We start from the raw sequence: 25,165 nt of genomic DNA, 5'->3' as shown, positions 1-25,165 counted from the left end.
CATTGCACACCAACCAAATTAAAATTTCACACTTATATATGATTTTATAATTTATTTTATAAGATACTCATTATTTGGAAAGTTTTTTAAGCAAAGGACAAAAAAAAATAGAGATTAAAGAAGTAGAAGAAAAAAATATTTCCTTTGAAGAAGCATATTCTAATGGAACTTTGTACAAATGGAAGCTACAAATTATTAAGAATAATTGGAATTTTGATGTTACTATTATCCTCTGCCCCTTTTGTGTTAGCATACATAGAATGCTCCACAGTTTCTCAACTTTTTTCTGCATGCTCCATATTCATCAGCTATGGTACCCCAGACCCAATTCCAGGGTCCCCATGTTGTGATGCCATGTTAGGATTAAGTATAATTGCTAATTCAGGTGATAATAAGCAATCTGTTTGTAGATGCATAATGGGCCTTCTTCAAAATTACAGCACAAATGCCACAGCTATAGGTACCTTGCCAGGTTTATGTGGTATTTCTTTGGGCTTCACAATTATTCCTAATCCACAATGTATACTTTAAGCGTAATTATAAGAAAGCTACTTTAACACTCTCATTGATTTATTAAAAATTGCATCTCTCCGAATTTATCAATCCAGACGGAAAAAAACATCATTTTTTCTCACTCTCGGATCTATAAATTCATACGAAATGATATTTTTTTCCCGTTTGGATGGATAAATCCAGAACGGAGTGATTTTTAAGAAACATGGGGGTGGAAAAAGAAACTTCCTAATTAAGCAATGCCTTTTGGGCTTGGCCTTGAGTAAGTGTGATTGCCAATAGTCCAAGTATTATAAGATTCACTAATGGAAATAATAAAAAGTTTGTTGTAATGTCATATACAATATTTTGTTGTAATTTTTTCTTGCTGAAATCTTATCAAACCAATTAAGAACGAGTTGATTTGGTTTGGTATACCGGATTAACATTTTTAAACATTTAAAAATTTATATTCTAAAATCTAAAAATTAATTGCTTTTAATCACATTTTTTATACCCTTAGAAGAACAAGTACATAAGCTAAAATTAAAATAAATACATGAACTTAGGCAACATATTTTATAAGCCAACACTACTAATAAAATGTGAAAATCAAAGAAATAATGACAAATATGGGTTTGGTTTTCGAGCGATTGATTTTGAATTACATAAAACCAATACCCAAACCAATACAGAAGTTGTGTTTGTTTGATTTGATTCGGTTTGAACCTGAACTTAGAAACAAACCGAACCAACCTAACTGGTTTGAATTGAATTTTCTTATTGATGGACTCATTAGTTTGCTTCTTAGCCACTCTCCTAACCCATTTATCAGATTATCCCCCACCATGTACTATTGTATTGTATTCTAGTACATTATATTGATCCTATAATTCCTCTTTTGTTTCTCCATCAACAGATTAAACTATTCATGAAGATACATTCAAAAAATGGACCTAGAGTCAGTGTACATCATGATGGATATGGCACATCTTCAATAATTAATCCTAGTACAGTTTTATGATTCACCATCAGTGCTATAGTTTGGTCCTGTTCTTCTCATGGTGCTGTAGACCAGGTGAAAGCAATTCAACTAGCACATTATCATCACTCTTAGTTTAACTGTTGAAATTCAAATTGATTCAAATAAACTTCTTTTTTCAGCTTTTATATGATTGATTTATAAAAAGAAAATCATTTTGGCATAATGAAAGGCTAACAAGCCATCACACTTTACAAAAGCAGTAAAAGAAAAGTGCTTTTTTAGTTGCCATTTGATACAAAGGTGGTATACATAAAAAGAGAAGTAATTCAAGATCAAAACAGCACAAGGGAAAGGGAAAGGGAAAGGAGATGGTACTGTAATGGTGTCATGTTAATTTCACTTTTATTTATATGAATTATTTTGTCCTTTTGTTTTATAGTATCTCATTAAATGGACCACCGAAAGGCTTAACTATAATAATAGAGATAAGTTATAGTTTCCGTGAATTCACAGTGGATTGGATAAATCATCATGGCCAATGGGAACTATACTGATTCAACTGTGTATTGGAACCAGGTCTTCTCAAAATAGCTATCTATGATAACTACTACACTATCAGTATCTATGTAGCAGCTGAGATTCAAACAAAACAAAAAATAAATTGTGCTCGTGAACTTAGTTCAGTTGTTACTTGTTAACCATAAAAGAGATTGATCAATTGAACTAGTTTTTGTTTTGTGATTTCATTTAAAAATTGAATCACACACAAGCATACAACTATACAAGCAAGGATCTCCACCAAGAAATGATTACTTGGGTCCATCATGAACAATATAATTGCAAAAGTAATGTATTTGCATATAAAGTGAAAAAGCAATAATTTTATTCATATTGACACTAAGTACTGTAACTCTTCTGTTCACTTTGGAGAAAAACTCCTTTTAGGGTAAGTATGAACTATGAAGGGGCTAGTTTCTTGTTTGTTAGTAACAATTCAAACCAACCATGCACATTCCACTAAGCAAAATAGTCAAACCAAGTCATGATTTACAAATCAACACAGTTATAAAGTCAACAAAGTAAAAAAAAAAAAAACATAATTACATTTTTAAAAGCTGCCACACAAGAAAAAACAAGCAAAAGAAAACATATCTTCTTTTTCTTTTTTGTGGTAAAATGAGGTAATTCAAATATCTTGATAATACACATAAGCATAAGGCAAAATGTGTCACCTTAAATTATTACTACTTCCAATTCTATTAAAACGACTCAAAGCAGGTGAGACTTTGTGACTCCTTGAATATTCATATTCAGAATCTTGGTCTGAATTAGTAGGCCCCACATCCCAAAATCCCTTAAAAGGTTTTCTAGTTGAACTGCATCTCTCAAACTCAACCCTTTGTCTTGGTGCACTTTGTGATCTAACCTTAGCTTTAGAAGATTCAGTATTTGCCATGTAGTTAGGGTAACCAGAGTATCCACCTAAGAAACTCCATGAACACTCACTCCTTGTAGGTGTAAAGGGTGTAGCTCTCCTTACACCATTTCCAGTTTTTGAAGAAGCAGAAAATGTTTGTGGACTATTATCAGCGGTACGCGGGAGACTTTGATTTTGAGGTTTTGTTGAATATTTTGATGGTGAATCATGTGGCTTCCAAGTATCTACTTCGAGAATCTTGTCGCATTTTTTATTATCGGCTTGTCGATTCTTTGATGAAGTGTTTTTTATTTTGTTACATGAGTTATCTTGCATCCAATGGTCTAACCAATTGGGACCATAACGTGGTTTTTCTGACTCAATCTTCCTAACATTTGCATTGGAACTGCATCTCTGCAAGTTTATAGAAACTAAATCAATTAAGCAGAACTTATGAAACATTTTCTATCTTTGTTTTATAGTCTAAATGATAGTCTCACATCGATTATAAATGAATTAAACAATAGTTTTTTAAGATTTTGAATGAAATATAATGTGCTATTCGAACTAAAAAATGAGAGCAAGACTTCCATGGTCACATAACCATATAGTCAGACTGACATAATTTTTTATTATTTATGAAATAATTAAAAGAATAAATTAATAAAATAAAAATTCAAATTTTGTGAGTGTGACAAAAAAATTATATTTGGTCATGTGACCATATAAGAATAATTCAAAAAATGATGTCATATTAATATATTAATTTTGTTACAAAAATATTAATTCCTTCATAATTAAGGAGTAATATTTTTTTAAAAAAACATATTTTTTTATAGAATTCAAAACAAATTTTTTTAATCTACTTTATGAATCAAACAACTATCTTTTACCGTTAACAAATATCTCATTCTTAATCTGAGAAAATTTTAGAATTGAAATTTAAACTTAACTCAACCATACAAAATTAATTTTATATGGTAAAGATTGCATCTGCTTATAAACTCTATTCATATCATCTCACATCCGATCGGATGTGAGACTTTTTAAGCATATTGTACCTTGAGCATGGAAGATCCACCGAATTTTGTAGTGTAGACAGGATGTGAATGCTCATATTCTTCAGGGACCTACAATTAAGTATAAATTTAAAATACAAAGGGAGATATTAATGATCATCAATTATTATATTTTTTAGTAATAAGTACATTCATTCAATCCAACCTAAAACAGCATAGTCAATCACAATCTTGATAGAGTTTGGTATACTTACAGGGTAATGAGAAAGTGAAGACTTAAAAGAATGCAAATTATCTGATGTTGATAAGTGGGCACGACTTGCACGTGCCTGTGTCTGCAGTCTCACTAATGTTTGCATACGCCTAAGCATATCTGCACTTTGTTTTCTCACTATGTGCCCTCTAACTAATGCTTGCAACTTTACCAATGATTTAAGTGCTCTCAACGCCCTCCTAGCCTTCCAAAATTAATCAATAAAAATGTTGTTATTGTCTATGAAACATTTACAAAGACAACAAACAAGACACAAATACGTCAACACGAATAATAGTAATTTAAAAATGACATATTTCAATATAGTTATATTGGATACTAATGTGTGTCCGACACTGAGACACACCTAATATGATGAGTGATCGTGTTTCATAGTTATTGTTCACAAATAAATGTCTTATAATGTTACCGGTGTGCGGGAGGAGATCCTCACTCGTGTAAAGTTTCTCCAAAAAAATTTGGACCATTTATTAAAAATTTTAAGAAGTGAAAAAACATAAAAAGATGTTTTAATGGTGCAGACATATATTGTTCCCTCTCCAGTGAATATTACACCGGTGACAATTACACTTGAGTGAATTCTTTTTCCTAGTGTGTACTCATTGATAGCAGTAACACAATTACTGCATTAGCTGTCCGATTAAAAAGTGACGGTTGAGATCATTATCAATTAGTTTTATTAATATGTAATATGGACCGTCCGATCTGTATTTAGCGCATGAGATATAAAATTGTCTGCTTTCTGCACTGCTGTGAATCCGGATCCCTCATTTGTTAGTCCATACTATTTTTTTTTGGAGCAACATTAGTCCATACTATTAATGCCTAGTATGCAAAGACTTATTCAATTGGGGGTTGCTAAATTTCAACATGGTATTATTAGAGTTTAATATGATCTAATAGTCTATATAGATCATATCCAAAACAAAAATAAAATGAGAAAAAAATTCAATGAGTAACAACCAAATTAAACTATTCTTAAGGACAAAGAACAATTACCATGGTCCATAAGACATCATTTAGAAAACTTCATAAAGAAGAAATGAAATGTTTGCTCCTAGTTGAAGTTAATTAAGACTACATAGTAAAATGAAACTTCATTTGAGAAATGACAAGCAAGGAAAGAGTGCTAAATTTCTCACCTTCGCTTGCCTTGCATAACAAACTGAAAAACAAAAAGGTAATTATAGAATAAGTTAAGCTAATTAGTTAGCTGATTGTAACCTCTCTCCTTCTCTCTAATATTATAGTAGTTTGTTAATTAGTGACCTTAACCAAATTTAGTTCTTTCACCAATAGTAATTTGCAAAGCCCCTTTTTTCCCACAAAGGAATGTTTTTTACCTATTGAATTGGCAAAGCATAGAAAAAGACTTGATCACAAAGAATACATACCCCATACGCAGCCACAAACAAAATAAGTGGTTACCAACTTGTTAATCGCTCTCCTATTACATTGTGACATTACAATCAGTAATAGCAACCCTACCTACTAGTACTTGGGGCCATTAGCTCAAACGTGTTGATGATAGGTTGGCAATGGTCCAGTAAGGGCCATCTTAGTTTGCCTCATGTAAGGGTAACTATCATAATTCTTTGTCTAGGGGGGATCTCACTCACAACACTACCACATTTCCTTAAATGAATAAAATGTCAAAATATATATTTTTACTTTTTTTTTTTTCATCTAACTCGCTGTAATTAGAGTCTTTGACCGCCAATAAGTTATTATGAGACTAATTATTGAATTAGTAGTAAAACATTTATTTATTTTTTCTATACAAGATTGAACCGCCTCCTAAATGATCAACTCCACAATGAAATTCACGATTTACTCTCACACTCTAGAATTAACCTTACATCTCACCAAATATGTGGGTCTCTTATGCTATTCCTTTAATTTCATTCTTCCTTTGAATTCCCACACAAGTGACACAACACATTCAAATTCTAAAAAAAAATACACTTTTAAAAGTTAAATATTGTCACTCAATAGTCAATAGAGACTATATGGCTAAGAATTTAGGAGAGGGAAATAAAAAGAAAAATTGAAGGTTTGAGTGTGTGACGAAGAAATGACACATAAAGCAATTTGTTAGCACGCAGCATCAGTACACAATTCCAGGCGACAGAGAAACAAACACTTTCCACAATGTTACTACTATAAATAGTAACATGACGTTGCCAATTGACATTGCCATCTATTGTATCCCTTTAAGCATTTTAAGAAACTCATACTTTTTTGTACGAAAAAATATACTCATACTTAAGTTTAGCAACAAAAAAAGTTAATTATAATTTATAATACATGGTATTTTTATTTAACAGGTTAATTAAAAGTTGTTCATTTAGATCATATGAGATGTACATGTATGGAAGGGACCAACTCCGATGTCCACGGAACAGTTTGCTTTCACTAGCTAATAAAATTGCATTATTATTAAAAAACAAACATTGAAAAGTATTTGACCTTGAATAAAAAAATTATTATTTGATTGACAAAATTTGACCGGTGTATAGTATGCCAACCGACTGGATAGGAATCATAAGATGATACCCAATTTGAAATTACTGCGACGCGGTGAACATGCCTTGATGCCATGATTATTACTCCATCTAGTTGAAAACTTACTATGAATTGGTCCAAGTAGCAAGAGTCTTAGTCGCCTCAAGTACATGATCGGGAGTTCGATTCCTGATTAAGAAAATTTGGTTGGAATGGTAGAATCCACCTTGTATACCCCACAAATTTTTTGTTGGAGATTAATCATTTCTAATAACGGTGAAAACTTTGTAAAATAAAAACTATATAAATTTAAAGATAACTTTTTTTGATTAGTGTCCTAGTTAGCATTAATTTTTATAACTTTAATTTTTTTGATTAGTGTCCTGAATCAGGAAAACGAGAAACCAAGGGACCAAAAACATAATCCTCGTAAGCAAATCCTCGTAAGCAAATGTGACTATGATTTCAAAGACATCGTTGTAAACTACCGAAAGTAAACAAAAATATTGAAAGACAATTTTTACTCACCAAATAACCGCGGAAAGCTGACTGTATTTTAACAGCGGCGGTCTCCACCGGCAACCGTGGATGGTCAACACGCACTCTGGGTCTGCTTACGGCACTACTTCCACCGACACCGTTGCTTGTCAGTCTAACCACCTCAGCAGCAGCACGAGCAGCGGTTAGAGCAGCCTCGGCTACTGCTGCTGTAGCTGCAGCAACAGCAATTGCATGTTTGTTGCGTTCTAAGGAAGTTGAGGAGTCAAATTGGATGAAATCAGTTGGTTGCGGCGGCGGAGGTGGCGGGAGTGACCTTCTTCTGCCACTTTGTTTGGCAAAGCTCCATTTTTTCTTATTAGTGTCTTTGTTAGGCTTGGTACCCGACCCATTAGAGGGAGGAGCCGGTTTTTTGGCGCCAAAGAGTCGCCGGAGAAATCCCATATTTCAACTCATTAGTGAATTTTGTTTGACTTTGGAAGGAAGGTGTTTAAGGAATTGGTGAGGAACAGGGAAAGAGAAGTTAAGGTGAAGAAATGAGAATGAAAAAGTAGTTGAAGAAGAAGTGGGAACACAAGACTTGGATTCTATAGATGGAGAGTGTCGGAGACTAGAATTGGTCATGGGACTTTGGTTTTTATAGTCAAATTTCAACCTCACGCGTAATTACAAGGTTGACAACTATGGATGTCATCTCTATCTACCTTACCTAGCCACAATTTGTATTGCAACACTTTCATAACATAGACATTTCATTGCATAAAAATAAATAGCATAGACATTTCAATTCAGTAAATACTATTTAAATTTGTCGTATTATCCACATTTTAACCAACTGGTCATAATCAAGTTGTTTTTCTTTCACAGAGAATCAAGTTGTTGATAAACAATTTTTAATTACATTTTACTTAACTTTCGACTACACTCTATATTATCGTACTCCTTTTCTTTTTTTTCTTTCTTTTTCTTCAATTATATGAAACAATAGTCTCTCAGTTGGAACTAAGGGGCTAAAGAGTCCATCAGTCCTTGAGTGTGACGTGAGTTCAACCTTTATTTGGTGCTTTAAAGCTCCGACCTCATATCCATAACACTGCATTTCGTATGAGCCCTCATAGTTTTATTATTTGTTAATCTTCCAATTCTTAGGAGAAAAGATCCTGATAATCTAGAGTTCATTTTAGGGGAACTGATTAATAATTCGACAATCACTTACTTTTTTTTAAAGAAATAAATAATCTTTTGTATACATACATTTTAGAGAAAAGAAATGTTGTTTATCCAAAATTTGTGTTTATGTGTTAGAACGATTAGTAGGAGTATTTAAAAGTTTATTTTATTCTAAACTCGGAACCCTCGTCACTCAAATGTCCACGGAATCATTTTTCACTTTTTTCTTACTTTTGTGTCATAACTTCTCTTTTATACACCCCCGTGATAATATATAAGCAAAAATTAACTTTTTAGATTCATTGCATATTTAATGCATCTGTCTTGTAATATAGACCAGATACATTAAATATGCAATGGACCTAAAAAGATGATTTTTGCTTATATATTGTCACGAATGGAGTATATAGAAATGAGGGTCGAAGTCCCAAAAGGTGTTTTGACAAAGACCAATTTTGATACCGCAGCCTATGAACTATATACAGGTCACGGTATTGAACCTAACGTTTGCCAAAACACTTTTCGGGATTAGGCCCTCGTTTTTATCAAAAGAAAAAATTACGACAAAAGTAAAAAAAATTCTGTAGACAATTGAAATTACTACCATCTTGACCAAAAAAAAGAAAAAGAAATTACTACCATCTTATCTTATGAATCTTTGTGTTAGATGAATTATTGGATACACCAAGGTGTAAATATTTGGTTCTGAATTCGAAAGAACAAGGAATGTTTCACCTTTGAATTCACTTTGTCGTGGTCTGGATGAAGCTGGGGGGCTGGCTGGTTGTATGAACGAACAGGACCTACAAAACATTAATGCAAAAACAACACTTTGGTGTCATTATTCACTCAAGTTCTTTCTTTTTTTCTTGGCGTTTGATATTTGAATAGAACGTGGTAAATAAATTATTCGTAGTATACTAAAAAAGTATAGTAATAATGTTTTAATTAAACATTCAGTAGTATTATTAAAAAAAAATTAAACATTCAGTAGTCAAAAAAGAAAAAACACTAACAATCATTTTCATTCGTTTGTATTTTTAAAATGTATAGATATAGAACATTTTCATTTTAATCTGTTCATCTAACGCTAGCTATTTAAGAAAGACGTGTTTTATGTTAAGGAGTGTGGTGTACAATAAGACAAAATTCTCTCATTTTCTGCATCCCAATCATGACTGTGTTGTGGTTTATAACTATCCTTGTCATTTTAAGGCTGTTTTATAACTAACGACTGTGTTGTGGTTTATAAATCCCTTAAAGAATGCCATAGTCAAGGACCACACAATTGATTTTACCCTTGAGTTCAGTTAATTGCAGAAGTTGTGTATCTACCTTTTCATATGAATTGATGGTTATCTACAAAAAAAAGGGATTTAAGCATGTTTGGTATCATGGTGGCTCACTATGATTACGGTAAACCCCACCGTGATAACAAACACACTACGTTTACAATGCTTATGCGTTATGACTACTTGACTAGACTACAGAAGCAATGGCATTGCCAATACAAGATATGATTCAACCATGGTCCTTTAATCCGTTGTGCAGGGTCGGAAGCATGATACAGGATTCTGAATGAGGATTTTGGATATCAAGATCCATCCCCTACAACATATATACACAAATTAGAATCTGGGAAGGGGGTTTTGTTCAAATTGTGAACATTAACTAATGTTTTACCTGTCGCGTCTGATTATTGCTTGGCATGGATTCATGGTATGTGTTTTGGATGATAGGAACCTGAGTAAAATATTCATGATATGTTATACAAACTGGAAAATTCCACATAAAAGAGAAACTAACGACTGGAAAGATTAAAACCTGCGATAGGTGAGATCGGCAAGGAGAACTCTGTTGATTAGAATAGTAGTTTGGTGGTTGGAACAGGTTAGTATTAGATTGATGGTTCAACACAAGATCAGGCTGTTCATACATACATTGAACCACTTGATTGGCTTCAAAACCAAATAAGCCCTGCAACACAAATGAAAAAATCAACAAATGCATTCTCTTTATTTTTTATTTTAAAAAATAAATAAATATGCACATATTATTCTCTGAAAATTTCTGAGCATTACTAAACTTCATGATCTCTATATCAAATATGAATATATGATCACAATAATATAAGGTACCATATCAAATAAACAATAAAAGCTTACCTGCAAAAGGGAATTTGGTGTCACGGATTGAGATGAAACATATGGAGATGAGGGGCTTGATATGCAGACAACGGTATTTGGAGGATGTACTTCTGCATTTAAAATCCTGTCTGAATCCGTTTGATTATAATTCACCGTTGTTTGGGCAATATCCTGTGTAGCGCTCCTGTCAATTTCTCCACTTACTCTGTTACTTACATCCTGATCCTCAGTTGCATGTCCATTCCGAAAGATCTCTGCAGGCGCACTTTCTGAAGCATCTTCTTCCTCACCTTTCAAAATCAAGATTTTCTGCACTCCTTCCATCACTTCATCAAGCTGCCTCACGGCAAATTGATAAGCTTCCACGGATTCAGAAGCTCTTGCTGATAACTTGACAAGTCTGTGGCACAAATCTTTGTAACAGCTTGCTACAACCAACTTAGGGTTATCTTGCATTTTACAGTGTTTAATCTCCCTGATATTTGCCAACCTTGCATCTTTTGTCCATCTCTCCAAGATGTAACGAGATGGAACTACTTTTATGTTTCTATAATCAAGAACTTTTAGTGCATGGCTACACAGAAAACCAACATGTTCAAACTTCATACAACTGCAGACAACTGTATCATCTAAAGAATTGAAGGTGACACTGTATTGTCTAGCCTGGCCAAATGTATTCACTTTATACTCAAACAAAGATCCATCTACGTTGTGCTGGTTGACAAGAACATTCAAAGATTTCTCATATCTTTGCTGAAATACTTCAAATGCTCTTGGAGTATAAGCAACACTTGCATGTTTCAACATAACCACATTACCCATTAACTTTGGAAAACATCCCTTCATCTCATCATCAGCTTCTATTTCTTTATAGCGTTGCTCATCTACCACCCTTTCAAAATGGTTACAAAATTGAACTACATCAAGGTCAGGATTTAGATAACTTCTAAGCTTACGAGACAAAACCTCACCTAAATGAAAGCCTTTGACATCTACAAAAAAGGTATTCTGACCAAAGAAAACAGCCAATTTCTCCCTTTCTCTATACATCCATCTCAACCATTCATTTTGCTGGAGGTTATACTTCTGCAGCATAGCCTCCCAAGCATGGGCAAATTCTTCCTCATCCTTGGGGTCATATATACAACTCCTTAGATCATTTGCAAATGATTCAGCATCTTTAACAAAATAGCTGAGGTGTTTCAGAGTATTCTCATACATCTGCCATACACATGTATACCGGTTTGTTTCAGGTAAAACCGTATTGACTGCTTCAATGATTGTAGCATCTTGTTCTGTTATAATGGCCTTTGGCTTTTTCCCAGACATTGCGCCGATGAATGTTCGAAATAACCAATTAAATGATTCAATGGTCTCATCATACAAAAAAGCAGCAGCAAATATTAATACTTGTTTGTGATGATTAACACCTAAAAACTGTACAAATGGCCGCATAACTCTGTTTGTTCTGCAAGTTGTATCTAAACAAACAACATCCCCAAAATGGTCGTAATCAGCCACCATATTGTCATCAGCCCAAAATACATTTGTTACCTTGTCATCAACATCAAGCTGTATGGCATGAAAAAATGTTGGATTTTCAAAGTGTTGCCTTTGAAAATAACCAAGCAAACGCCCCGCTTCTCCTTTACTTATATCTCTTTCCCTTACAGAATGAAGGTAGTTGTCATAATTCATGGACAGTTGATCAAGAGAATCACGTGCATCTAATTTTTTATTCACCATACTTAATGCTGACCTAGATTTGGGTTCCAAATTATTATTAGAGTCAACCTCCACAGCTTGAGCAACATTAATTTCATTTTGCAACTCTAGTAATAACATGTTAGAATTGATCGAGTTTATATCATCATGATTATGTTGTCCTTCAAAATGAGTGACCTGGTATTTCCCGTCTGGTTGACGAGTGATGATCATGTGTGCCAAACAGCCAGTTCTCGTCTCCTTCCGATGTTTCTTCACATTATCATCTCTCTTGTCTTTCCTACGGTATCCCTCTTTCGAGCAGGTAAATTTCCTAGAAACCACCATACCATGTACCTTACTCCTATTTACCCAATCTTTTCTAACATTGAAACCCATTAATCTGGCATACTTGTTATAGAATTTGTATGCATGTTCATCAGACTCAAATACGGTACCAATTCCCAATATTGCATTGCTGCAGACTACATTTACTGATGCGACACCAGATTGAGAGCCATTAGCATGAACAACATTTGGGCTGGAACTGTTTTGCTCCACATTCAAGTCCAAATTATTCGATGTTTCAGGTCCAACATCAACATTTTCTTCATGCACATTACCTAACTTGTTACGATCACCATCCATGAAATACCTTCGCCGAATTAAAAATAAATAACTAAATTAATATAACTAACTAGCTCATAAAAAAAATAACAAAATGATCAATAATCCCAACAAAGGCGATAACTTAGAACACATGTCAAATCCACAATGATCTTCAATCACAGATAGATACATTTTACAATTTGCATATTTGATTCGAGTAGACAATAATAAGCTAAAATGAACAGAAAAAAAATCCCAAAAAAAACAAGAAAAAACTTAATTTTGCACAAAAAAGGAGAACACTGATTATGATTAAAACAAAAAACTTACCAATTTGAACTGAGACAAACGGGAACTGTGATTGGAAATTGTGATCAGAGGCTGAGAATTTGATTGAAGGGAAGGAACAAAATATCCTGCTGAGGACGCACGACACTATCCATGGTCTATGGGGTTCGCGGCGTGTTATAGGTGAAACGAAGCAATTGGTGAATCGCAACTTCGTATTGTATCGTTCTTTGAATTTGAATTGAGGTTCTGATGGAGCATTATTTGAAATTCAAACTCCAAAATGCAATTCTGCAAACCCTAACTCGATGGGGAAGACAAATCCTGAGCTTCTTCTTACGTGTTAAAACTCAGAGTTTCGATGATATTGTTTTACAATTTTGGGACTAATTTACATTATTATTATTTTTATTTATTTTCATTATTAAAAAATGATTTTTTTTCCTACCTAACATAGCATGACCGAATTGGATTTGCTGATATAAAAGGAACACACAATGATGGGTGAGATGCGTAAGTTGAGGTGAGAGTTAAAAAAATTAAAGCAAATTTTCGATTTTGAATATTTAACTGAATCTCACATGTACGCATTATTCAAGTTATTTCAAGATGTAAAAAATTAACAAAAAACACATAGTAACACGTTATTTTTATCTAAACCATCCGATTTGATTTTAACGGTCGAGATCAATTTAACTTACTCCATCCGTTTCGAAACTTTAGTCTTTTTGGAGTTTTGCACGGAGATTAAGAAATAATAAGCAAAGTCATTTTTACCCTTACTTTATTAGGAAAGAGAAAATATATTTAATTAATGTTTTAACTTTTGTAAGGGTACAAATGATAAAGTATCACTAAATGTGCATTGGTTTCTTAAAAGGACTAAAGTTTTGAGACAAAATTAAAAAACTAAAAAAACTAAAGATTTGGGACTGAGGTAGTAGTTTTTAATCTAAGTTCTCCAATCTAAATTTAATATATGAGATTAGAAAATGCGTATAACTATATATGTGCATATTTAACTATGGCAAATCCTAATCCTTAGCATGGCTAGTTTATAATAAGATAAAAGATTTAATATATTTTTGGTCTTTTTATTTTCACCATTTTAAAGAATTGATTCTCTATTTTAAAATTTAGTCATGCTAAACGGTATCCTATGACAATCGTTAAAGAAACAACAATGAAAATAAAAGCAAATATTTGAAGTATAAAATATTTTTTAAAAAATAAAATTCAAGTCATTTATTGCACTAATTTCAATATTATATTATCATTTTTTTACTCAAATATTATATTATCATTTTTGTTTCCTTACCAAAAAATAAACTATATCATTTTTACTTTAAGTTTGACCTTATTTCATATTTGATCTTTGAAGTTTTTTGTTGTTTTTGAATTGGTCTTTTATATTTCATTATTTTTGTATCGTTAGTCTTTCAGTTATGTTCATTTTATCTAGTGTTATATATACGTTATATTTTGTGACCCTATAAACCACAACTTTTTTTTTGGTAGAAATATAAACCACAACTTTTATTTCACAGTAAGAGATAAACCACATCACATGTCTCACACTATAGATGAATTACCTAGTGTTTTAAGTTCGTAAAATTTGTAGCATCACTGGTTTGGTAATAAGTTTTTCTACAATGAATATTCTTCTAAATATTAATCAAGCATGAAAATATATAATAAATCATGCATAATATAACATGCTTACTCTTAGCTAGGTGTATGTAAGGTCTAATTTTTTAAAGATAACATGTCAGATTTAGACTTTGAACATTCTCAGAACATGATAAGTTTGTTTTGCAAAAGAATTGTGAGGTTCATCTTTTTTGTTTGAAGCAAATTGAGAGGTTCATCTTATTGTCACCAAATTCATTTTTAGTTTTAATTGTTCTTTAGGCATCTGATTTTATTGGTTTAGGGAAAGGGACACCAAATTGTAACAAATGCAAAATGTCTACATAACTTTTTTTATTTCATAATAACACTGATCACATATATTATTTTGTGATAACAATATCACAAAACATTCAAAACAGAGTCACAAAACAAGATGGGTGTTTCTTCTTTCAACCTTTTATTCTTCGCCAATGATCACATCACCATGCTAGCTCTTCTAATTCAGAACTGTAAATAGATAGACATCATAGTAATTAGATTAAAATAACAAGCTAGGAGAACATAAGGAAAAGGAATATGTAAGTGATTATTAATTACCGCAACCAAAAGATGGGAGTTGGCACTGAGAAGTAAGTTGAGAAGCGATTCTAAGAGTGTTGCAAAGACAATCACGGTTGGTTCCTTGAAGTGCAGCACAACATTCAGCACTTGGTCCAGTGTTGGGTGCACCAGGTAACACAAATGGTGCACAAACATTCAGATTGGTTAGTTGAGTTGGACATGTATTTTGTGCCTCACCCATTTGGGTTCCTAATGCCACAACCAATAGTAGCACCATTGCAACTTGGCACCTTATTGAAACAATACTTGCCATTTCTTTTTTAGTTCTGAAATTTGTTTACTCAAAAGTATGACTAATATAACTATGATTCTTTTTCTTGTTATGATATATGATATGATTAACTAATGTCTCAAATTTATAGTTAATTTTGAGATTTGGAGGCTTGGTCATTTTCATGAGTTACCTAACAAGTGTTTTAAGGCTCACAACATTTGTGTTGAAAATGAGAAGCTACCATGATGTTTGGTATATACATATTAAAAATTAATTTTAATATCTCAAATTATTAAACAATTTTGTCTTTTTAATAAAATAAACTACTCCACTTTATTGATACATACATATGTTAGAATAACAACTTGGTGTAAAAGATATTATATTGATGTAAAAGACGGATCAATTTTGAATGAAAACATCAAACTATCAAACATGCTACAAAACTTTTGAGCTTAACTGGGTTTTTTTTTTGGTCAATGCTTAACTGGTTTTTTATTCTCCAGTAATACCACAAAGATGCTTTATGCACAGTTAAAGCAAAACTCCATTCCATAGACAAATAAAGCTTTATACAAGTTTTATTTTCCCACTAATGGATCAACAAATCTCACCATTAGACCAAGTGAATGGAAAAATAACTTGTGCATGACACAAGACTATCTTATTTGTACAACATAGAATAGAATTAGCCTCAAAATATGTGTGAATTGTTTGAAAGAATTGGAAGAAAAAAAATCAGAAAATTAAAGAATCTAAAAGTTTTTAATTAGTCTTGTCGGAAGCAGCAGGAGCAGTCCAATACTTCTTGACAGCAAATAGAAGCTTCTCCCTTTGAAGTGGTCCATCTTCATGATCTACAATAACACTATCCCATTCTAATCCATTGCCAATGTTCTTTACTTTCAACAATACATCAACATCATCTCTGATTATTACTGCTCCTTCAGGTCTAAGAATCCTATCCATTTCTAGCATTATGTCTTTCAATTCACATCTAAAACACACAGAAAAACCATGTTAGTTGGTAACATTTTACAGAATCCAAATCTAACAAAACTATGTCCAATATTTCAATTGTCATCAAAAGCATTTCAATGATCAATAATACCAAACACTTGTAATGCAACATATTATTTACCTGCCATTGTAAAGGCTGAACAGTGAATCAGCATGAATTAAATCATAGGTTCTTGGATAAGTAGACACTGCTTCACACCTACAAAAAACATAATCAAACTTATTAGAGGAAAACCACAGAGAGAAATTCATCAAATAAGACACAATGGAATATTAATTTTGCTAACCAATCATGATATATTCCAATCAATCCCCTTTCATATATTGCTCCAAGTGTATTAACACTAGCTTGAACAGGAACCACATTCATGACCCAAACAGGATCCTTAATTAAAACAGATGCAAATCCACCCAAGTTAGCATTCATATCCAAAATGTTACGGTATCTTGTAGTTCCTAGTTGATTATTCACTTTCTTATAATGTGACACTCTTTTCTTCCAAAGCTCATAATCTTTAGAAAAAGTTTCAGAAGTAACCCCTTCAATAGTACCCTTGTGAATCCTTGGTGGAACAGACTCAAGTCTCTGTGGCCAATTCTCCAATATCCCACCAGCAGTTTCTTCTTTGTTGGAAACTTCAGGAACAGGACTCAAACATGTTTTCAAATCAGTATACCTGAAACAAATAAAGAAATTAGTCTCCACAATTGTGCGCACAAACCATAAACTAATTCAAGTTACATTAAAATTTGAATGAGCCACAAACCAGGCACTGTCAGGACTATCTTGTGCACTGCAAAAGGGGCGGCTTGTAGCGAGCTTACGCGCGGATTTGCAATCTAAATGGTTTTTGGGTTTCTGCCAAATAGCAAGATCATCTTTCTCAGTTAACTTAGTCCAACAAAGACTTTTAGCAACCTTTTCAATTTTGGTCTGTTCTTCATTCAAATCCTTCTTTGTTCTCTGCCATCCTCTCCAGTGTTTCTTCCAATTAATTGGTGGTCCAGATAAAATCCAGTAACCACCCGGGCGCAAAACTCGATCGACTTCATTGAGAAAAATGCCATCATATTCAGCCCATGGAATTAAGCAACGAGAGCAGTGGGAAATGTCAAAAGCTCTTGAAGGAAAAGGTAATCTCTTGGAGGCTAAGACACCAATCATTGCAGGAACACCTCGTTCTAGAGCAAACTGAACTTGTGCTTCATGTGTATCCCTTGGTGCTATTGATAATGTTATTATGTTACGTGATGCAAGATATGCACCCCAGCTAGCAACCTGCATTATACACACACATCCATCACCAAAGTTTCACAATGTATATTACTAACATTTTGAGGCAAAAATAAAAAACAAAACAGTACTAATTATATATTATAACCAAAGTTTCACAATATATAGTACTAATTATATATTATAGCCAAAGTTTCACAATATATAGTTAAACAAAATAAATTTAAGTAAAAATAAGTATAAAATTTATAAACAAAACAGTATTAATTATATTAAAAAAAAAAATCACATTCACACATTTGACATATTCGAAATTGATAGATCAAAATTGAAAGGTTCATATTATAGGTTAAATTGTATTTTTGACCCCTTAATTTTTACAAATTTACAATTCTGACATCTTAACTTTCATAATATCATTTTTAGTGGCAAAATTGTAAATTTATGAAAGTTAAAAGGTCAAAAATGTTATTATAAAGTTAATGGATTAAAATTGCAAATTTATAAAAATTAAAAGGTCAAAAATACAATTTAACCTAAACTTAATCCAACAACCGAAAATAAAAGCGGTCCTCTACATTCCAACATCAAATTTTTAACGACTTTACAAACACTTCATTATTTTCAAATATTAAAAAAAATCTTGAGCTAAAATTAAATTTTCAATTTTCTTGTGAAAATAAATCTATTTAAAAATCATTAATTTTTTTTTTTGTCTAGTATATAAAAATCATTACTACCGTCGACAATAACAATATGAGTATGATACGCTCATAAATTACAATAAATATTTATTAAAAAAACGACAAATCCGTTTTTTCAATAAATAGAAAAGATTTGATACACACGTGTATACATGTAAGAATAATATCTAAAAATTAAAGAAAAAGACAAAAAATAATAAAATAATAAAAAACAAGAAAATATTTGACTAAAAAATAATTAAAAAGAAGAAGAAAAAGAATATACCCCACAGCCAGTATCAAGAGCAGTCCTAATAGAACCATCTTTAAGATTTATCAACTTTCCGATATCATCAATGTAAGCATCAGCACCATTAGGAAACATAGTTCCACCGCCGGGAAAAAAGAACCTATCACCGTCATAACGGATCCAATTCTGAACTGCTTTTTCAACCGTAAGTTCACGGTGAGGTACATTTGCATACCAAGCAACATCTCTACTTGCTGGCCACGGAAAGGGATTCCGATAACCATACGGCGGCGGAACTCTACACTTCAAATCCTCTTCTCCTTTAATTGGACAGTGTCTTTCTCTATATATCATTCTACTACGTTTATACCTTAACGATCTTGTTGGATCTTCACACGGTGTGTATTCGCTGAAATTCGCGGTACATCGAGGGAAGACGATTGTTGTTGTTTCAGTTGTTTCGGTGGTTGTGGCGCTGTGATTTGATTGAAAATTGAGGGTAGTTTGGGGATTTGGATAGTTGCATGGTGTTGTTGTTATGATGGTTTTTTCGGTTGGGGTGGTGGTGGTGTATGGTGCACGTTGTTGATATGCGCCTAGGAGATAAAAGGCTCCGCAGAGAAAAACGAGGAGAACGTAAAGATGAGTTTTTTTCATGGATGATGAAAAAGAAGGTTTTGTGGATTTGTTGATACGTGAATAAGATGATGATGAATCCATAATCACTGTGAAGAAGATTCAAGAAGAAGAATAATGATTCTTGTTCTTTGTGTTATGGTTATGGTGTGTGTAATATATATGTGATGAGTTTGAGTATTTTACTTTCTTGATGAGATTGAAATTGAATTGAATTGGACGCGTTTATGGATATTTGGAGGAAGGTTTTATAACATACGCATTGGGTTTTCCAACAATCCATTAATTTCTATTGGTTTTTATTTTTGGAATAAATAAATTAGTAGAAGATTTTTGTTTTTTATATGAAAGAAAGTACTGATTTTTTTAATTATGGGAATTGGGTAAATAAGGATGATTCTGTGCATTTATTATTATGATAAATATTTTTTATAAAAAAATATATACAGTACATGCTGATTTGGATATTTTTTTATGGGATTTCTAATAATGTGATTGTGAGATAAAATATAATTATTACCTTAAATAAATAGTATACCAAATTCACCAAAAAAAAAAAATAGTATACTAATATACCAAATTACCAATATTAGGTCCAAAGCTGCACTCCAGTAGGCTCATACCTAGAAGCCTAAATTAAGAAATACTGCTGATTTGGATAATTTGTTTATGGGATTTCATTAAGTCTTGTGTTTGATTTATGGTGGGTTTTTTTCGTCTTCCTAAATTGTTCATATTAAAAAATAGTAGTATATTATTGGAAGATATTTTTACAGCGTAATGGCTCAATGAAATTAAAGAGCACTCAGAGCACAACATTGAAGGGTTTAACGACCGCTCATCAATGTTGTCGGACAGTTCTATCATATTTTTTATATAAGGTGTTTTCCTCTAACACTTTAAAGTATGTAATTCTAATTTTAAAAATTTCTCAACTCACCTTATGATACTGGCTTCAAAATGTTTAAAAGTATCCTCACCATGAAGACTTCAAGTCTTCAACCATAATAATTTTCTATATATGAACCACCTATATGGGCACTCTATATAGAACACTCTATGTATAACTAGTGCATATATGCTTAGACAAGGCATGTGCATGCATGAAGAATGGTATGATGGCATGTAAAATTTGGTTAGTTGCCCCACAAAAACAAAACAAAAAGTCAAATTCATTTTTCTGCCTCGATAAATTATTTTCTTAAGACCATTAATGGTTGGACAAAAAATACTAGTATAACATAAACGTAGAGATTATAAAAGAGATAAAACAAACATAAAATTAGTAATTATTTATTTATTTATTTATTTATTTATCCGTCTATTAACTTTTTTTTTTTTGTTGAAACAATCCGTCTATTAACATTAAACACACACAATAATACAGAATACATATATTTTAGACTATTTGGAGGTTTATGTTTATAAAATGGAGGTTTTTGAGTCATCACCTGATGTTAAACTGTTGGTATTTGACGCATTATGGAAGTGGATTTTCCGAAGTTACAGCACGTCGTTGTAATGAATTTTGATCGTACAACTTCAGATTTACGGCTGAAATTATTTTGAATGAAAAAATTATGTTTAAAATATGGACTAAATATCAAATCCAATCTTTAAGGCCCGGCTCAGGTTTCACCTATAAGGTCCAACCCAGTGCTTCCATTTGATAATGATTTCATATTTAATCATTAAAGTTTGTAAAATCTACTAAATATCTCAATAATTCTCCTAAATAAAATTTTGCTCCCTCATTTTTCACAAAGATTTCTATCTTAAAATTTCCGAACATTTTTCTCTATGACTAAGTTTTTTTGAATAAGTTTATCAACAAAAAAAGTATTAAATATGAAAATTACTTTTTAGATGCTCATATGGTCATATTACTCTCAAGCCCCCAAATTTATGTTTTTGCCAATCAAACTCAGTTCGAAAGTTATGTTTCGAACTTGATGTTAGATCGGAACATAGATTTTGAACCAACGTTACATAATCACGGTACAAAATTTAGTTTCCGAACCACTACCACCGTATTGCATCCTTCGATGTTTCTCTCGTCTTTTCAAAACTATTTCTGACACCTAGGATCCATATATGTCTCTTCAAAAACCAAAACCCATGATTTGTTACATATCAAATATTTTTCTAAATCCATTGTATCAGTTTTTTTTTTTTGTCTACCCTCCAAATTCTTGAATGACTTGCATACCGGCCAATATTGATTGCAAGTATTTGTGTCCAAGCCAATACAATTCATCTCAAGCTTCACAATCCATCAAAACCACAATTTGGTGATACATCTCTTAGGTGAGAAAAAATCTACTAAAACCATCAATTTTCTACGATTCCAAAATCTTCAAAACATTGTATCAACTCGTAATCCATTCATCCCTCTATTGTAATATAAAGTTGTAGTTGTATTTTATTGCATTTGATTAAGGATTCATTGAATAAAGTACTCAATTATTAAATTGGATTGGGGGTAATAGTGGTTTGGAAACTAAATTCCGAATTTTGCCTATGTAAAACTTGGTTCGGAAACTACTACATTCATAATCAACATCATGTTCAAAACGCAATTCCATAACTAAATTTAAGGGGCAAAAATATAATTTTGAGGGGCCTGAGAGCAACTTGGGAGTTTAAATAGCAAATTTTATTAAAAATATTCAGAACTCATTAAGTGGATTAGGAGAAATGGGAATATTGTTGTTCATGAGAAATGGGCTGTCAATGAGACCAACGTTCGTTGGACTACTAATGCACCTCCCAATAATATGTACCATATCCAAAAAATATGGAAGGCTTTTAATTTGTCAATATTTGTTTTGTTTCAAAATATATTTTTGTTCAGACAATTTCAAAAACTGAAATTTCCTAAATACAACAACAAAAATACCATTTTCCAACATCAACATCTTTCACGATTTCTAGTATTCAGATCAGATAAATACTAAAAACCCTAATTATTTATAGTGTCAACGGAGTATTTAAATGAGATAGACGCCCTCGCCTATCTCAAGTTCAATTATTCTTCAATATTTGAATATATATGAGTCGAGTTCAAGAGTTAAAATAGTAACAACATGGAGTATATCGCCTCAAGGCCCTCAACTCACTTGCTACTTACTAACTGCCATAAATTTTTTTTGGTATATATCCAATCCATGTTTGGAGAAGAATGGTACAACTGGTAAAAGAGCCTTATTAAATATTCGCTTTTTAATTTTACTTAGAATAAAGGTAGCAACAACTTTCATCAACAAAATAAACAAGTAGCAACGTTTTGTCAAAAAATTAAAAATAAAGATAACAACGTGATTCTCGATTAGCCAGCTAGTGTCACGATGATCACATACATGTAGTCATTTACTACACAATATCTCCAACCACTAGATCATCACAAGAAATAATTTTGTCGGGAAGTGTCCAATTTCAATTGGAGAAAGATGTACTCATAGGACTAGAAAAGACATATATCAGTATAGTATAAAGTAAATAATGTTAATTTTGTTTCAACTAAATCTAATGTAATTCATTAAAATATAAAGGAAACAATACATGTTAGAATGTCAATATAAAAATATGCTAATAAAGAGAATTGAGTTTAAATCTCTTTTGTACTAAAAGAAAAAAATAATGTGTGGATAAGGCAGATAGTTAATACGATTTTTTTTCTTCTAAATTCATTAAAAAAAATAGTTTATATTTACCTTTACTTTTTTTTTTTTTGATAAGCATATTTACCTTTACTTACATTCTGATTAATTTATGTGTAAAGAGAAAAAAAATTGAGTTGTCTTTATCTTCTTGGTTGGATATATAACATCACAATCTAATATTAAAATTTCTCAATTTGGTTAGTCACAGACTACAACTGTTTAACGAAGAGAAGATATATATATATATATATATATATAGAGTCAGGATCCGTTGACACCAACTAGTTTGACACCAAATGTTACACCTCTCAATAACGTTTTAACCGATATAAATTTTATAAAATCCACCGTTGGATTGAAAGTTTACATCATATAGATCATTTGTGTAAAATTTCAGACAAATCCAAAATCATTTGATATGCTATTGAGACACATAAAGATTAACGGCATTTAAAAAAATACAAAAACCGTTAATTTTAAATCTTTGACTATCTTTTATTTTTTATTTACTTTTAATTTCGCTTAGATATTTCACTAAATAATATTTTAATTAATAATAATAATAATAAAAATTGTATGACACACCACAACAACTAGTGGCAACACAAAAATCTTCTCTTCTCTCTCATTTTCATTCGCATTCTCATTTACTCTTGTTCGCTAAAAAATAATAAGTAAACATGTCATGTCATAAAAATGTATAGTCATATACCAATATGTGTGGTCAGAGGACATAGGGTTAGAAATAGAGAATTTTTAAATTATAGGGGTAAACAAAATTCACCCAAATGACAAGGTGCAAAACACCTATTAACTCAAATTTTTATTAAAAGCTTATAATATATTGTAAGCATTTAATTTCTTCTTTTTAAAACGAGTTTAAATTTTTTGTACATATATAAAAATGTAATTATATTGTTAAAAGATATAACAATTTTATCAAATTAATCTTATTTATTATTGATGTAACGTTTTGAGAATAGGGAATACCTATGATAGTGAAGGGACCATTGTAGTTGTTGCTAAATGACTATAGGGGTCTTGATGCGACTCTCTCATAAGCTTCATATCAAGTGTCTTGATTTTTGTAAATGACTTGGTTGAGTGATTCATAATATTCAATTCCAATGGATTTAACATCTTGCACCATTCAAATTTCAAAGCCAATCTCCAATTATCCTTAGTTTAAGTTCCATAAAAAAAATCTTATAATAAATTTAAATTATTAACTCTAATGCAAGAAGTTAAACTTCAACAATGTGGGAACTAATGTTTGAATTCTACTTAGAGGTAATATTTCACCAATTTTTTTACATGCTGGAGTCTTATATTTCTGTATTGTTGAACATATATGTACTTGAGCATCCTTATCTTAAGCGCTAACTTTTGAGAGTAAAATTCAAACTCATTCAACCATTTTCACAATGCTATAATGGAGAGCTTATATTGAAATAATTAGAGCAATTTCATGGAGGAAGAAGAAAGTCCTTTTAGGGTAAAAACATTGAAAAAGCAATTTTAACTTATATACCTTTAATCAAGAAACTTATATATATTTGCATACCGTAAAAAAAAAAAATCAAACCCTTAGCTCAACTGGCTTAACCAGCTGAGCTACACATCCTACCCAATAGCGATAACTTTTGATGATATATTAAAAATGAAATCGCTATTACTGATAAAAATCAAAGAGGCCTTGTATCTTATTTTCAGAATGTAATTTGTCTTTACTAATAATCATAATTTCAAGAAAAACAATGTTTTAAACCAAAATAACTCAGGAAGTTTTGAACGGTTTATAATTATTTAAATTTTTTTCTAAAGAGTTTAGTATCGAAACTTACCCACTAAATACATAGAAGTGAAGTGAAGTAATATAGGTTGGAACCGTTTTCTAACCTACGAAATGTCATTGCACTAGTGGCTGCTTGCACACATGTGCGAGATGTGCGACGGCATCGGGCCTTAAAATTTTGAGGGTTTTGACTCAAAATTTTGAGATCCTATAATATTACTTATATATTATTTATATCTATAAAATATCAGATGTATATTAATATATTAATTTTTAGGCCCTAAAATAATAGTTATATATATATATTGTT

At 31.7% G+C, this 25,165-nt stretch overlaps 5 protein-coding genes across 5 annotated transcripts; 1 reads left to right on the top strand and 4 right to left on the bottom strand.

Moving 5' to 3' along the window:
* Window positions 1–108: 108 nt before the first annotated feature.
* On the top strand, window positions 109–848 carry LOC123902593 (putative non-specific lipid-transfer protein 14). Its single transcript, XM_045952360.1, has one exon. It carries the CDS (start codon window positions 163–165, stop codon window positions 529–531), a length of 369 nt encoding a protein of 122 aa, XP_045808316.1. The 5' UTR covers window positions 109–162; the 3' UTR covers window positions 532–848.
* A 1,491-nt stretch (window positions 849–2,339) lies between these two features.
* Window positions 2,340–8,037, bottom strand: LOC123911020 (protein IQ-DOMAIN 23-like). The gene is made up of 4 exons (XM_045962339.1): window positions 7,221–8,037; window positions 4,168–4,371; window positions 3,956–4,024; window positions 2,340–3,308 (listed from the first exon to the last, which is right to left on the bottom strand). The coding sequence occupies exons 1-4, from the start codon at window positions 7,632–7,634 to the stop codon at window positions 2,706–2,708; spliced, it is 1,290 nt and encodes a 429-aa protein (XP_045818295.1). The 5' UTR covers window positions 7,635–8,037; the 3' UTR covers window positions 2,340–2,705.
* Window positions 8,038–9,637: 1,600 nt separating this feature from the next.
* LOC123911013 (protein FAR1-RELATED SEQUENCE 7-like) lies at window positions 9,638–13,522 on the bottom strand. Its single transcript, XM_045962327.1, has 5 exons — window positions 13,151–13,522; window positions 10,526–12,866; window positions 10,185–10,337; window positions 10,044–10,103; window positions 9,638–9,968 (listed from the first exon to the last, which is right to left on the bottom strand). The coding sequence occupies exons 2-5, from the start codon at window positions 12,857–12,859 to the stop codon at window positions 9,882–9,884; spliced, it is 2,634 nt and encodes an 877-aa protein (XP_045818283.1). The 5' UTR covers window positions 12,860–12,866; window positions 13,151–13,522; the 3' UTR covers window positions 9,638–9,881.
* A 1,552-nt stretch (window positions 13,523–15,074) lies between these two features.
* On the bottom strand, window positions 15,075–15,673 carry LOC123901863 (protein MEN-8-like). Its single transcript, XM_045951711.1, has 2 exons — window positions 15,338–15,673; window positions 15,075–15,247 (listed from the first exon to the last, which is right to left on the bottom strand). The coding sequence occupies exons 1-2, from the start codon at window positions 15,612–15,614 to the stop codon at window positions 15,237–15,239; spliced, it is 288 nt and encodes a 95-aa protein (XP_045807667.1). The 5' UTR covers window positions 15,615–15,673; the 3' UTR covers window positions 15,075–15,236.
* Window positions 15,674–15,981: 308 nt separating this feature from the next.
* Window positions 15,982–19,619, bottom strand: LOC123896919 (probable methyltransferase PMT15). The gene is made up of 5 exons (XM_045947349.1): window positions 18,799–19,619; window positions 17,363–17,874; window positions 16,883–17,272; window positions 16,717–16,794; window positions 15,982–16,572 (listed from the first exon to the last, which is right to left on the bottom strand). Exons 1-5 carry the CDS (start codon window positions 19,480–19,482, stop codon window positions 16,341–16,343), a joined length of 1,896 nt encoding a protein of 631 aa, XP_045803305.1. The 5' UTR covers window positions 19,483–19,619; the 3' UTR covers window positions 15,982–16,340.
* Window positions 19,620–25,165: the final 5,546 nt, after the last annotated feature.

The sequence above is a fragment of the Trifolium pratense genome, linkage group LG1 (genome assembly GCF_020283565.1).
Source record: "Trifolium pratense cultivar HEN17-A07 linkage group LG1, ARS_RC_1.1, whole genome shotgun sequence".
NCBI classification, from domain to species: Eukaryota; Viridiplantae; Streptophyta; class Magnoliopsida; order Fabales; family Fabaceae; genus Trifolium; species Trifolium pratense.
This window is presented reverse-complemented; position numbering and strand designations above follow the sequence as displayed.